This window comes from Rattus norvegicus, chromosome 1 (genome assembly GCF_021556685.1).
Source record: "Rattus norvegicus strain SHRSP/BbbUtx chromosome 1, alternate assembly SHRSP_T2T, whole genome shotgun sequence".
NCBI lineage: Eukaryota > Metazoa > Chordata > Mammalia > Rodentia > Muridae > Rattus > Rattus norvegicus.
Genome location: NC_141534.1, coordinates 202,516,559 through 202,532,055, shown reverse-complemented (window position 1 = coordinate 202,532,055; position 15,497 = coordinate 202,516,559). Strand labels below are relative to the sequence as shown.

General features: G+C 45.7%; 1 protein-coding gene across 2 annotated transcripts in view; it reads right to left on the bottom strand.

The window, feature by feature from the left end:
- Positions 1-15,497, bottom strand: part of Dock1 (dedicator of cyto-kinesis 1) — a 509,283-nt gene that overhangs the window by 386,773 nt on the left and 107,013 nt on the right. For both annotated transcript variants that reach the window (NM_001143858.1, XM_087561118.1), the window contains 5 exon segments: positions 161-261; positions 585-674; positions 5,234-5,331; positions 10,121-10,304; positions 11,011-11,114. In NM_001143858.1, the coding sequence (NP_001137330.1) occupies positions 161-261; positions 585-674; positions 5,234-5,331; positions 10,121-10,304; positions 11,011-11,114 (577 nt within the window).

Here is a 15,497-nt window from a genome sequence, read left to right as displayed (position 1 = left end):
GTCCCGGACTGTTGAGAAGGAAACAATAACACAAAGTAGGCCAGTAAAGCCAGAGTTTTGTGTGGCGAAACGTATGGTCAGAGGCCAAAGTCACAGAGGAGAAATGATCGCAAACATCAGAGAAGGAAGCAGTGGTTTGAAATAACACAAGAGAACTCACGTGTAGGCTAATGTCGCACTGAAGTGTTTCTTAATGTAAGTCTCCAAAACAGGATTAAAATGCTGAAACTTCCTATCCGCGATTAGTCCAATGATAAAGACCTATCAATATAACCAAAACATTCTCGTGAGTGGGACAAGGAAAGCCATTCTGGAATCTTCCTCTGTGATATGAAGAAATAAGTTGGAAACGGTCCAGGCAGAGGCCATTCATTCCCAGGTTTATATCTCCCTGTCCCAGCGTGGGGATTAACATAACTATAGTTTCACATTCAAAGTATATTTGCACTCCTCCAGGCTTCCTTTTTGATTGACTCTACAACTAAAGGCTTTCAAGGTGACTGGGATGGGTCCCTTCCGCCTTCAAAGGCTGCAGCATGAAAGAACACCTCACCCTCTGAGAGGATGAAAGGGAGGCCCCTTACCAGCGCATCAAACACCAAGGTATCAAACGTCTCACTCTCGGAGTTCTCCATCATGATGTTGAAGAGGGCATCCAAGGTGTCCTGCAGGAACTGTAAAGACACAAGAGGTCACTGAACGATCCCTGCATCCTACCTCCCCTAGCCTAGCACAGCCATGGTTTCTGGGAAGACTCGGCTTAACTGCCTTTCTCCAGTCCAGGAATGGTAGTACATGCTGGCAATCCCAGCACAGGGGGAAGCTTGGGCAGAACAATTGTCTGAGCTATACAGGGAGTGCCAGGCCCACCTGATCGACAGAGTGAGACCCTGTCTCGAAAAATGTACGAATTAAGTAATTAAACTAGCAATTTCCAATATTTTAGTCAGATAACAGATGATTGAAGCAAAATTCCACATGACTGATTTCTGGACAAAAGGAGGTCACCGTGGGAAAACCAGGAGAAGTCTAGAGCTGGGAGATGCCCTATGTCGCCCACTCCACTCAGAGACCCTTCTCAAGATTTTTCCATATTTTCATAAGGACATACCAGACTCATTTTTACCAACCAACCATGAGTAATGAGCAGAAGTCATGGAGCACTGATTCAGCTGAGAAAGGAAAAGGCCTTCTACCAGCTGAGCCATAAAAAGAAAATATGAGATCGTGTATGCCTGCCGTGGAGGAACACAACAGGGTGCTGGGAAGTATGTATGCAACATCAGTAACTGATAACATTGTTATTACAGTCTACTGAAACTCGCCAAGGAAATGACCATATAGGAAAGCAAAGCATCACTCACTTAATTACAAAAAAAAAAAAAAAAATGGACTCCAAAGATATGTCGCACGAACCTCACACTCTAAAGAAGATATAAGATGTACTGGATTTCACTGAACTAGTGAGATCCCCAGTGGAAGGGATGTCCGAGAGTAAGAAGGACAGCATTTGATACAAGATTGGCCATGAAAGGACAAAGTAAAAATGCCTCATCGTTAGTCAGTAGGGACATGCAACTGAAACCATGCCGGTGCCCACACACCACCCACTGTAAAGGCCATCAGCAAAAAGACAGACAGACAGTTCAGAGTGGGAGAGGGTGCATAAAAATGGGAGCCTTTGTGCACTCACTGCTGGGGGAAATATAAAATTTTACAGAGTACAGAGACTTTGGAGAGCAATTTGACAATTCCTCAAAAACTTACATCTATATTAACCCTCTAACTCAACGGTAGCATTCCTGGATACAAAGCCCGTAGAAAAACATAATGCTCACACAAACAAAGATAGCCAAAAGACGTAAAGCAGCGCTGTACATCTTTGAACAAAAAAGGAAATGAAACCAAAAGTTCATCCCCTGAAGGATGGGTGAGCAAAGTGAATGCTTTCTATCTATCCCTATCTATCCTCCCATGGGACCGTCACTAAATCACGTGGGGACAGGATATCTCTAGGAAAGATATAGTGGATATTCTGTCCACTAATCAAATACAGGAAAAGAAACTAGACTGTGGGTGCCAGAGACTCTGGGACCTGACTGCTTATAGGTCTGGACTCCTTTTGTGAGTAGAGAAACTGTTCTTAGATCGTACTGGGGACTGTACAACTCAATAAATATATTAAAACTATTGAACTGAACAGAGTTAAAAAGGGGAAAATTTTATGGTATGTAAGTTATGTCTCAAACACCAAGGGGGGAAAATAACTGTTTTTAAAAAGTGAGTGAAGTGGCCACAGGCAGAATATCAAAGGAGTGGCTGAATCAGAGGTAGGGTCCAGATTTTGAGATGGTTAGCCTTTACAAGAGCACCCAAAGACCCTGGTAGACATACAAGGGATCTTATAAACCTTTTTGAAGAGTGAGGACACAAGCCACAGGAACCTGTTCTCAAACTAGCGCCAGCCCCAACTACCTACCTGTGCTTCATGCTTTAAAACCAGGATAAGTGGCGGGAGAGCTGGGGCTCAGACAGACAGGAATCCACGCTGTGCTACCCAACCTCTACTACACAGAGAAAAGAGGACACACAACTAGCCAGAGATAAACTACTGTTTCTATCAAGAACTGGAGTCTGGATATGACAAGATCTTTATCAACTCTGATGGTTTGGGTCTGTACAACCTTGTTACATTCCCATAGTTTTCAAATTGTAAACCAAAGGTCAAAACTTCATGCCATCTGCTAACAGCCTAGTGTCCCTGCCAGGAAGCTCTCTGGGTAGCAAGCTCATCGTAGTTCATGCAACCTCCCAGCCCTAGGCCTACCATTGGCATTCAAACAGATGACAAGGTCAGCAGCACAGAGTCAGAACTGAAGAGAACAGAGCCTCCCTCTCTGGACACAGTACCTGGTAGTCGGGGACAAGCATCTGGAAGGGTCCCCACATACAGCCAAAGACCGGATGCTCAGATACCCTTACTCTCTGAGCCACCAAGGGAAGAGTCAGGCAGCCATCGCTATTCTCCATCTTCTTGTGAATCCATTTCTCCTACTATGTGTACAAATTCCTTTCTCAATCCATCAGGCACTGCTGTCCCTCCTCTACCAGCTATGATAACACACAAGGAAGTCATGGAGTAAAGGATCATCCATCAATGTTTCTAAATAAAGAAGAAAGCGCCTTATAAAGCCACACAGCTCGGGTCCTGCAGACCATCAGAACTGCATGCATTAGAGAACTCAGTTCATCTCTCCAGGAACAAGCATGACTGGAATATATGGTGGCAGAGGAGAAGCAACGGGTCAAGCACACCAGGAGAGGCTAGGTTAGGTCAACCCAGCCCAAGCCAGGAGAACCAGTAATCACTGGAAGAAGGGAAAAGAAGTAGGAAAATCACTTCCATGGGGAACATTCAAATAGAACAATACACTAGCAATGGAGAATGGAGAAGAGGACAAGACGATTCTAGATTTGTTTTTTCCTGGTATGACATCAAGTCAATAGAAGTACCAGGAATGCATGACACCAGGACTTCAAAATGAAAGAGACTATTTCATTAAATGCACCTCTTTTAAAGTATGTTCATGTATCCACCCAGTTTCCATCTGAACTGGGGATTTAGAACCCAAGGAAGTCTAAAAAGCAATTAATGTTGTCCAAGCCATTGGTACAAAAGCAGGACTGAAGAGATGATTAAAATTTTAAGATTAGCGAGAGCATGTTTGAGCGGTTACACAACGGATGCAGGAAAGGAGTGCAAGCAAATTAATTCGTGCTGAAGTTAAGCACATTGCTGGTTAATTAAGGCCATTTTAAGTAATTAATTTTCCAGAGATAAGGCAGTCCCCTACTGCATGCTCCTCTCACAGAGGGTGAAGAACTGAAGAGGCGATGCGCTGACTAGGAATAGAGAAATGATCTATGAAACATCACAGACCACTAGCCAGCTGAGTGTCCTCTGGCCCAGAGGGGTCACCCTGACAACGATGACATTTCCATTTACGCAAGGGAATGTCATTCAAGCACCTTATATGGAACACAGGGGAAGAACCCAAGGCAGGAGAGGGAGTAGAAGAGGCAGTATGTTAGAAGTACTAACATTAGAGAACTTAAGGGACAGAACCTGATGCTGACGGGAGTTCAGATCATGGCTCTGACTGAAGGCTCCCAGGTCAGGACACTGAATAGAGAGGATCTGAACAAGTAGCTATAGCTACACGGTACAGAGTGCCTGTAGGATGCTCAGCTACAAATCATACAGAGAGGTTAGGAGCCAGAGATCAAAAAGGCTCAGAGTGAAAGTATCTTCCGGATGGGACTGCTAGCTGCTCTCACGAATACATAACAGCTGTGATTGTCTGCACAAGACCTGTACAAGATCAAACCAGATGAGCCCCTCCCACTCAATGAGGCACTAGGGACAGTTAATTGCTCCTCAGGAAGAGTCTGTTTTCCTGAAGGTTGTAGCTTCTGATGCTCTGGAGAATGGGCTTCACAAGTTAGAGTCTATGGATAAAGAGGTGTGGGGATGAACCTGAGAGGAGTTGAGGGGAGGAGGGCAAGAGGGGAAGGGGTGAAGATAATCAAAAAGAATTGTATGAAATTCTCCAATAATGAAAATATTAGAAACAAATACATGCAAAAGCAAACAACTCTAATTAGTAACAAACATTTCTCCAGAGTGGAAATGAGAAGCTAGGACAAGAGTTCAGTATCACATAGGTAGGAAATGACCGGGTCTGACCCTTGGTGCTTATAACAGACTACCATGCCCAGAGCTGGCTATATCCTGGTAAATTCTGAGTCAGTTAAAGAATCATGACTCAGTAGCTAGGACGGTGACAATGGCCATGGTAAGAATAAAACAACCCAGTACAAACAGGACATCCACATGGGTTAAAAACAGACCATCATGTCCCATGAAACCCTAAGAACCTAGAAAGGAAGGCAGTGACTGACATGGCTGAAAGAGGCCATTGAGCATTGTAAACACAGCACTGAGGACTCATCAAAAGAGAAAACAGCACCCAGGAGCTGATGGGTTCAAAGATTATACTTCCAAATTAAGCCGCTTAGCCCTTCCGAAGAGAGTCCAGCCGCTCTGCGCACATACAGACTTACGTCATTGTTAAGTGATTTTAACCAACCAGCGTTTTGCCCTCCCTCACAGTCAGTACATAATAGCAGGAAGAAAACACAAGCCCAAGCCTCCCTCCACAGCCTGTGTTACCTTTACCACTTCGCCACCATCCACCTTCATCAACTGTCTCAAGTTCTGCTGCAGAAGGTTGGTGTTGGATCTCCACTTCAACAGCCCCAGGAGGTCCACTGCAAACAGAACAGCAGGATCAGCTCCCCCTTAACAGCAAGGACTTGGTCTCGAATTCACACACTTTGTGAGTTTCTCTGCAAACACTTCTCAGAAGAAAACTCAACCCGACTTCAGAAGGTTCACTTGCTAAACACTTCATTACTGAGTGCTAACACATGTAATAGCAGTATAGCTGAATTCACTATTTCCAGCCACGTTTGCCATAGAATGATTTCCATGTAGAAGCTTTCAACATACATTTGGGAACCACATGGGACAGGGGGTGATCCCCACCTATTGGAGGCCGCTGCTAACCCTTGGAACAGAGGTGCCAAGCCCTTACCCCCAAGTGGCTCTTCCTGCTCAAGAACAAATGTTTATTATTTTAAAATAAAACAAGTTTAAGTCCTGAAACTACAAATTGGAAAATCTGTGGAACCACAAAGACTATGAAGAACTGAGAATCCTCTTTGATCAGCTGCCTGCTGCCCTCTTTGCTATTTGTAGGTCTTAGCAGAAAAGTCCAGAATAATAGAATATACTAGCTTTCAAAGATCCAAAGGAGGGGGGGCACATATCTGGTGTTTGTGTGAGTGTGTGTGTGTGTGTGTGTGTGTGTGTGTATGTGTGTGTGTGTGTATGTGTGTGTGTGTCGGGCTGTATACACAAGTGCATGTATAGAGGTCCAACTCCAAGTATTTATTCCTCCACTGCATGTTGTTTTTTACAACAGGGTTCCCCACTGAATCTGGAGTTTGACTCAACTCAATAGGCCAGGCATGGAGCTCCAGGAATCCACCTGTCTCCATCTGCCTCTACCCACCTACTGCCAAGTGCTAGGGCTGCAGACACATGATCCTGCTGCTTGCTTTTATGTGGTGCTAAGGACCCACACTCATATCCTCACGCTTGCAACGAAGACTATCTACAGACTAAGACATCTTCCCAGGCCTCAGGGGATTTTGGATGGGTTTTCCTTTTTTTTTTTTTTAAAGCTTGAAGGATTTTGCTTAAGACATTAAGATGTTCTTTAAGGCAGGAAGACAGAATCTCAGCCCTCTCTAGGAAAGCCCGCGTTCCCATACTTTCTCCCTTGCAGTTATATTTCTGTGCCATCACTTGCAAAAAATGTAACTGTCGAACTGCATCTAATCGACTGCTTATGGGTAGCGGGAGCATCAGCTAGAGAAGAGACGATAAGCACCGAAATAAACAAGTAAACAATAAATAAGTAAAGCCAAGGCTTCTATTAACACTGAAAGCAAGCATATAATTTTGGATCTAGGTAAGAATTTGGTAAACAGACATGCATTCTCATCTCAGGATCAGACCACACAAAACCCACCTACACCCCATACAAACTTTCATGTGTTTCACATCACCCCGGACATCCCTGATGACTAGAAGAGTAAAACCAGAGGGGGGTGGCACTCAGCACCCACATACAGTGTGGATTATGTAAAGCCAGCTGAGTCACACAGTAACTACAGAACACTGGGCAGGGAGTTTCCCTTGTCTCCTTGTCTGAACAGCTGCTACAATGCCGCATAATTTGCAGGGCAGCTAAAAGCAACGATACGACATGTAGGCAAGCTGATGGCAACGGCGAACATAAAAGCAGCTAGAAATTCCGGGCGGAAGTTGACGCGTTGTGATTCTAACTGGAAGTAAAGTAACAAGAAAGGATCCCTCTTGATCTGACACTCCTGGTCCAAGGGTTGGGGGGCATCGCCATCTCTCAAGTGATCAATGTCTCTTTAATGGAGACCAATGCATCATCTAAGCCCCATTCATTCCAAGTTGTTGTCACGTGTCATGTGACTGCAACTTTCAAGTTTTAGCTATTTACTTATTCTTGGGAGGGTGTTATTTTGTTGTCATTTATTTGGGGTTTTTCTTTCCACCTTTTTTGGGGGGGTGGAGGTTGTTTTTGTTGTTGTTTTGTTCTGTTTTGTTTTCCTTTTTTGAGACAGGGCTCATTAGATGGGTCAGACTAGCCTGAAGCTCACTGCAGAACTCAGGTTGTATTTGAACTTATAAATTCTCCTGCCTCCGCAACCACGCCCCATCCCACCTGACAAAAACTGCGATTATAACATTTGTACTGCCCATCTGAGCTTTGTACTGCAAATATGAGGAAAAAAGTCCAGATGAGAATATTAATAAATCACCTCATGGGGGAGGGGGTGCTTAAGGAAACGGCTTGTACCTCCCCCACAAACTACCCAGTCAGGAAAGGCTTCCACTCCCAGGGACGAACTCAACATGGCTGGATTCATAATTATTCTTTGTTTCATGGCTCCCTTCCCTCTCGTTACACAGTGAGCTAACTGAGACGAGGGATCACGTCTTCCAGTTCTTCTCCTATCCCCTATGGCAGCCCACACAGCGCTGAGGACAGAGATCTTTAATACAAACCTTGATGAATAATTCAGCCCCTGCTTTTTTTTTTCCTAAGTAATGGAACTTTGCGAGAACAAATTATGGTTTCAGGAAAATGATTACCCCAGGGGAGAATTTGGGATTCCACACTCAGTCGCCAACTAGGGCACCCCCATCTTATATACTCCTGGCATGGCACAATCCCAAAAAGGGGGTATCAATGCTGGCATGAAATGAAAGCCAGATTCCTCCTTCTGTTCAGTGAGCAGCATCACTTTGGAATTTCCTTGTTGCTTGGCAACAGCTGCTGCAGAGACCAGGGCTCTCTCCCTGGGTACCAGGGAGGGAATCACCCTGCAGATGGTAAGATTCAAGGAGCTGTAAGGTGAAAAAGGCATCCACACACCACCCTTGGAGGTCCCCCCCTTCCCCCTACCACTCTCAGATGTGTGGTTTTAAAACCATACTGTGGATGAGACTTGCTTTGAAAGGAAATGATGATCAAATTTCAGACAACTAGCAATGCATCTGGAACATTGACCCACATATAAGACAGTGGCTTCCTCCGAAGTCAGAAGTGACACAGAGTGGGCAGACCTCAGCACCTGCTCAGACACTAAAGCACCACACATGGGGTCAATGACCAAGCCAGGGACACCACCCTCAGCCTGCACTGAATGAGGCACAAATACTAGTCCATGTATCCCAGTTTGGGTACGAGGTGAGAAGCTCATTCCCAGTACTGGAATATTCTTTGCGCAGCCCAGTCAGTAGCTGGAGCCCACACAGCTGACTCATGTCCCTGAACACCAAGGGCCTGCACAATCCTCCCTTCCCCCACCACTTGCACAAATCCGGTCCCTCTGGGAGGTGTGGGGGTTGGGGGAGTCATTTGCTGGCGGGGATTACCACAGGCCGCAAAGAGGGAGCCTTCAGGCATGATTCAGACAAACCCACGATGATTTGGCAACCAAGAAGTGTCCAGATAGTACCAAAGTATCGGTGTTCACACAGACTCAAACAACCCAGACGTGTCTGGATGACTTACAGCCTCTCACTAATATTTTACTCGGGAGGAGCCTCACTGGGTAAAGCTGGGAATGAGAGAGGGAAGCATCAGGTGGAGAAAGTTTGAAAGATATCTGACCCAGGGCTGGCATGCCCAGGCCTTCAGGACAGCAGCATCTCTCCCCGTCTTCCAAAGGACGAGTTTCTTCCATGCTAGGTTAATCCAGTGCAAGCCCGAAAGATGTCTGCTCCTCAGCAAATCTCAGACTCCAGCCATGACTGACAGGCAACACAGAGATGTGATTCCTGATAATGACGGACATTAATAATCACAACTCATATCAGGCAGTTAAGAGGGAAAAAAATTGGATTTTCAAGCTCCATTTCAAGAGAGCATAAAGTCTCTACACAGCTGTGATACGGCCGCATTAGGAGGATGCGGTTTTTAAATGAAGGATTTGCGCAGAGAGCCTCTGCCTCCTCCAGACAGAGTCACGGCAACGGCCCTGGTGTGCTCTGAATAAGAAGTATCTCCACTGGACTGCCGTGACTCTGAGGAGGCTGCAAGCAGTGGGAAATGAACTCGGCCAGCCCAGGGACATGAGGCATCATCGGATGAGTGAACTGCCACATTAGGCTGAGTTTCATGTATGAGGACCAGCAAGGAGGTCGTATCTCACACTGCAAGCAGGGGGTCTAAAAATGTCACGCCAACCAACTTCTCCAGGAAAGATAACTGGGAATTATCTCCAGGAGAATCAAGACGGGGGAAGACACATAGAAGGGAGTACCTCACATCTGACAGTGTATATAGTAGCCGGAAAGCTCTGGAAGCAGGCATTAGTCACATGTGTATCAACAAGCACAGCTGGGTTGAAAGCACCTTTACTCAAGGTCATCTCCAGGGTTAAATTAGAACCAAAGTTCAGCTCCATTTCTCTGATCTGATTTCAAACCTTGTAAACTTTCCTTGATGCCCGGTTTCCTTCTTTTGGCTGGAAAGCATCCTAAAGAGGACATCGAGAGCTGGCAAAATGGCTGAGTGGTTATGGGGCCTGCCAACAAGCTTGATGAACTGAGTTCAATCCCCACTATCCACACAGAGAAGGGAAAGAAGCCAATGTGTCCTCTGACTGCCCACACACACACACACACCGCAAATAAACACACTTAAGAATTTAAAAAAAAAAGTCCTTTCATTGTTTAATCTTCCGGCTAAGTTAATCCTCAGACCAAAATAGAAGTGTGAATTTTAAACTCTGACGGATGCCACTTCCTCTTCCCAAGCACATCGACATCTATGTGGGTCCTTATCAAAGGACAGAGAGAATGACGTCCGAGCACCCACAGGAAACTCCTCCACTCAACAAGCAGCCAAAGGGGATGTGATTGAGAGGGAGGAATTCTAGAACTCACCATTCTGGGTCAGTTTGGTGGAGCACACCAGCGTAGAGATCTGGAAAGAATCTTTACTGATGGTGCAACTCCCAAGACTCTGCATTCCTTTGCCTGTGGCTGAGTGGCCCTTTTCTTCCAACTCTCCCTTGGTACTAGGGAGGCTCAAATATGTGGCAGCGTCTTCCAGCTTTTTGGCTTCAGCCTGTGGGTTTGATCGTACATTGTGTCAAACAACATTCATTGAGGCCACACACCAGGTTTTGCATGTCTATTATGCTGACTTCCTTCAAGCCCCCACACCCACTTCTATGTTGTGTTCTACAATGTACCTTAACGGTCTTCCCTCTTCCAGTGGATTAATTCCCATCCTCAGTCTTCATATACAGCACCGAATGTGTTTGTTACTGCCTGTCAGCTTCTCTCATGAGGGACAGCAAAAGGGCTGGTCACCATAACTGCTCATTTACATAATTAAATGGAGCTCCGTACTAGGGAGCAGCTCTGTCCTCTGGTGAGAAATGTCAACTGTGATGTTCACCTTGCTCACAGGCTTGACTGAAGTGAGGAGTCATGGGAGTTTGGTAAAGCACACCTCTGAGCGTGTCCACGGCAGAGACAAGTTACTTCCTGAAACCAGACACACCCAAAGACAGGAGACCCTGATGAGGTAAGAAAAAGACTACTCTCACAGGGTTCTTCTCACTCTGCTTCCTGGCCAACTGGATGTGATCTTCACATCCTGCCCTGCCTACCGCAAAGGACTAAAACCACTGACCTCGGTATCAGGCCACACCCTGCCTCCCTTTAATTGTTTTGCTCAGGTACTTAGTCAGTCATGAAAAGCTAACAGCTCAGCTCAGCTGAGGACTTCACTAGGGCTCCCAGGGTCCCCAGGAAGATGTGCTCACCTTGTAGACAATAAGGTCATGCTCCCCGTCTCTCAGGGTGGTCCCATCATATCTCATCAGCTTCACAAAGGCCAGTGCGAAGATCTTCTCAGATTTATCCTTGGCTGCAAAGAAAACCAATAATCACCTTCAACTACACTCAGGACAAAGTGACATTAGCACTTGCTACCAAGACATCTTTGTGAAGACAATCACCAGCCTGCACAGGTGAAGCCAATGCAGGACGGACAAACAGACCCCACAGTCACCAACAGGAAGATTCACATCGGAAGGATCGACTGTCCTCAAACTAGTTCACAGTCTCAGGGAAGAGGGGACTGTGGGACATGACAACTGACTCGAGAATAAAGCTCATGATGCTGCGATGCCTGAGTGAGTAGGCAGAACCAATTTGGTAAGCATGGCATGATTTGAACAGGAACAGAGAGACTAGGATGTGAATGGGGGAATAAATCTAGGACGTGGGAAAAGGCCAGTGCAGGAAGGAAAACTGCTTAGCAATATAGAAACACAGGGTCCTAGCGCACCCACCTACCTCTAGGGGCCAGAAGACCTCCATGAGAAGTTCTAGGGCCTCTAGCAAAAAAGTGCAACAGTCAGGCCTACATGCTGTGCTCCGGCTTTCCCTTCCTTCAAGCTTCTGCACAGCATCTAAAACAATCAGCTACCTGCTTCCATATGTTACCAGCAGCTGATGGGTTTTTCTTCATGGTTCGCCATCAACTCTGGGTGATACATGGGAGTAGGGGATTTGTTATATTACTGCTAGTGTCTGTCTACTGAGCCCTGAAATCTAAGGCTTTGTGAGTATGTGTGTCTATGTGTGGATATACATGTGAATGTGTGCATGCATATACCGTATATACATACATGTATATGTGTGTTTCTCTGTGTGTATATGTGTACACATGTATATATACATAGATCTATATGTGTGTATCTGTATGTCCATGTGTGTATATTTGTGTATGTATATGCATGTATACATGAGTGAGTATACTATCATATCATCTGCAAGTAGTGTCTTCTTCCTCTCCAATTTGTATCCCTTTGACCAACTCCTTTTGTTGTCTAACTGCTCAGGCTAGGACTTTGAGTACTATACTGAATAGGTAAGGAGAGAGTGGGCAGCCATGTCCAGTGCCTGATTTTAGTGGGATCACCTCAAGTTTCTCTCCATTTAGTTTGATGTTGGCTACTGATTTGCTGTATATTCTTTTATTATGTATAAGTATGGGCCTTGAATTCCTGATCTTTCCAAGACTTTTAACATGAAGGGGTGTTGAATTTTGTCAAATGATTTCTCAGCATCTAATGTGATGATCATGTGGTTTTTTTATCTGTATGACAAGAACTTCGAGTCTCTGAAGAAAGAAACTGAAGAAGATCTCAGAAGATGGAAAGATCTCCCATGCTCCTGGATTGGCAGGATTAATATAGTAAAAAGGACCATCTTGCCCAAAGCAATCTACAGATTCAATGTAATCCCCATCAAAATCCCAACTCAATTCTTCATAGACTTAGAAAGAGCAATTTGCAAATTCATTTGTAATACCAAAAAAAAAAAAACAGGATAGAGAAAACTATCCTCAACAATAATAGAACTTCTGGGAGAGTCACCATCCCTAATCTCCAGCTATATTACAGAGCAATGGTGATTAAAAAAAAACTGTATGGTATTGGTACAGAGACAGGCAGGTGGATCAATGGAATAGAATTAAAGACCCAGAAATGAACGCGTATACCTATGGTTACTTGATCTTTGATGAAGGAGCTAAAACCATCCAGTAGGTTGCCAACAAGTTGCCAGAAGGGCATGTCCTAAAATGTCAACACCAAGCTAGCTACACAGACCATGACAGGGGACATCTCATCGTTTGTTTCTCTCCAGGCCCTGCTCTAAGGTGGAAAGCATCTTGAGTTTGGCTAGTGAACAGCAAAGGTAGACGATGTGTACTGAATTCTTTCTTTCTCAGAACAATGGTGTATGCACTCATGCCCGTATGGCTGCCCTCAGTAGCTGGCAAACAAGACCTCATGAGCATCACTTTTACAATGCTCAACATGTCTCCAGAACCACATAAGCTGCGGCCTGGAGACTTCATTAATTATGCCAATGTGTCTTGGCATGTCAGGTGATAGCATCTTGTCTGTAATGAGTACTTAAAACTGACGAGAAAAACAAGGATTTGGGAAATCAGAATGCTAGAGATCTTCCTCTGCTCTAGTGTAATTCGTTAATTAAGGGGAATGAATTTGTTAAGAAAGTGGCTCCAGAGTAATTCTGACACAGTCCTCTATGGAGTCTAGATCTCTTACCAACTATGCTTCCTCCACAGAACCTGGAGGCCCCACAGCCTCTGTTTTTATTATTATTATTATTATTATTATTATTATTATTATTATTATTATTATTAACTTGAGTATTTCTTATTTACATTTCGAGTGTTATTCCCTTTCCCGGTTTCCGGGCAAACATCCCCCTAATCCCTCCCCCTCCCCTTCTTTATGGATGACCCCCTCCCCACCCTCCCCCCTTGCCACCCTCCCCCCACAATCACGTTCACTGGGGGTTCAGTCTTAGCAGGACCCAGGGCTTCCCCTTCCATGGTGCCCTTACTAGGCTACTCATTGCTACCTATGCAGTTGGAGCCCAGGGTCAGTCCATGTATAGTCTTTGGGTAGTGGCTTAGTCCCTAGAAGCTCTGGATGCTTGGCATTGTTGTACATATGGGGTCTCGAGCCCCTTCAAGCTCTTCCAGTTCTTTCTCTGATTCCTTCAACGGGGGTCCTATTCTCAGTTCAGTGGTTTGCTGCTGGCATTCGCCTCTGTATTTGCTGTATTCTGGCTGTGTCTCTCAGGAGCGATCTACATCCGGCTCCTGTCGGCCTGCACTTCTTTGCTTCATCCATCTTGTCTAATTGGGTGGCTGTATATGTATGGGCCACATGCCCCACAGCCTCTTACCAGCCTTGGAATGATGTATGTCCACGAAACCACGCCCACTCTACAGACGAGACGGTCTTTCCACCTTTTCACGAGTGCCTAAGTTCCTGCAGCCCTCTCAGCAGAGCACCGGCCTACACCTGGACCACACCTGGGCTGTTGCACCTGGGCAGGTCACACCTGTGCCCAGAGAAGCCCGTTCACCAGCCCCCATCTGTCCACACCCCACTTCTGTCGGTTCACACTTTACTCCTGGCTATCAATTCCTCAGGTAGTCCTGCATACTAACCCCATGCCAATACGCAGTCCAGAGAATGCAGCAGGGGAGCCTCCATCTCTGTGTTGTATAGAGAGGCACTAACAATGACCAGGAGGCAGAAGCCATTCCCCAGAGGCACCATATTTCCCTTAATTAATGAATTACATTAGGGCGCTACACTACACTGTGGCATTAAGGCATAGGTGAGACCCTAAGCTTTTTTTGGGGCCACTAACTCAAAAGCCTCTACCCAGAGTTCCTCAGATATAACATGAGAATTCAGGCCAGGAACACTGTGCAAGGGTTTCTGGTTATGTTTGATGCAGACAACACAGTGAAGCTTCCATATCAGCCTGAAGAGTGTAAGCTCACAGTCAGTGACTGTGCCCATCACCCTGGGGTTTTAGCCATCCTGGGCACTATATGCACTGACCAGACTATCCCTCTGCCTGCTGGCCCGAACATGGCCTAGCTCTAAGGCAAACACAATGGGGACACTCCACATCCAAGAGCTGGCCTTCACTCTGCTGCACCTCACATTTAAACTGGCAACTGATGGCTGTCTAACTCAGCTCCTGACATTTTCAAACTGCTAGCATGGGATTGTGAGAGGAGGCTGCCATGCTCTCCTTCCATCCCGGTAATCAGAAAGCAATTCTTTCAAAAAAAAAAAAAAGGAGAAAATGTGAAGACATGTTCCTTCTTCTAGGAACATCTTCTAGGGATCCACCACATGGGCTCCTAGCTGTTCTAGAGCCATTGTTTAAACACTTCCTGGATATGCACATCCCGTAGGCTGATGTTCACATATGGCTCTCCTGCTGTACAGAACGTAAGCCGTCTCCCTCCTGACTCCTTCAAAGACTCAGGCTTCTCAGTGGCCTGAGAAGGACCACAAACCTTCCAACAATAAGCCTTGGCATATGTTCGGCCCAGCAAGCCACTGTTAAACTGCTTCATCCTCTGTCACATGCACCTGACCACAAGGAAGGCCTGAGCCCCCAGAAATTCAGATGGAGACACGCGAGCACTTCATCACAGTATCAAGGTCCTTTCAGGAGCCAGTGCTGTGCTGAAGACAGGCTAATGGATGGCGTTTCTGTCCTACACAAAGATCAGAGGGACTCGTGCTTAGGAATCTGCAACAGAGTCTAAAACTAATCGCCTCCCTGTGTGGCCCCCATGTGGTCATCTGAGGCACTCTATCACAGAGCTCACCCTTCTCACAGATCCCAACTCAGTGTCACATGTTTCAGTCAATGGAGGAGAGGAAGTAATTGC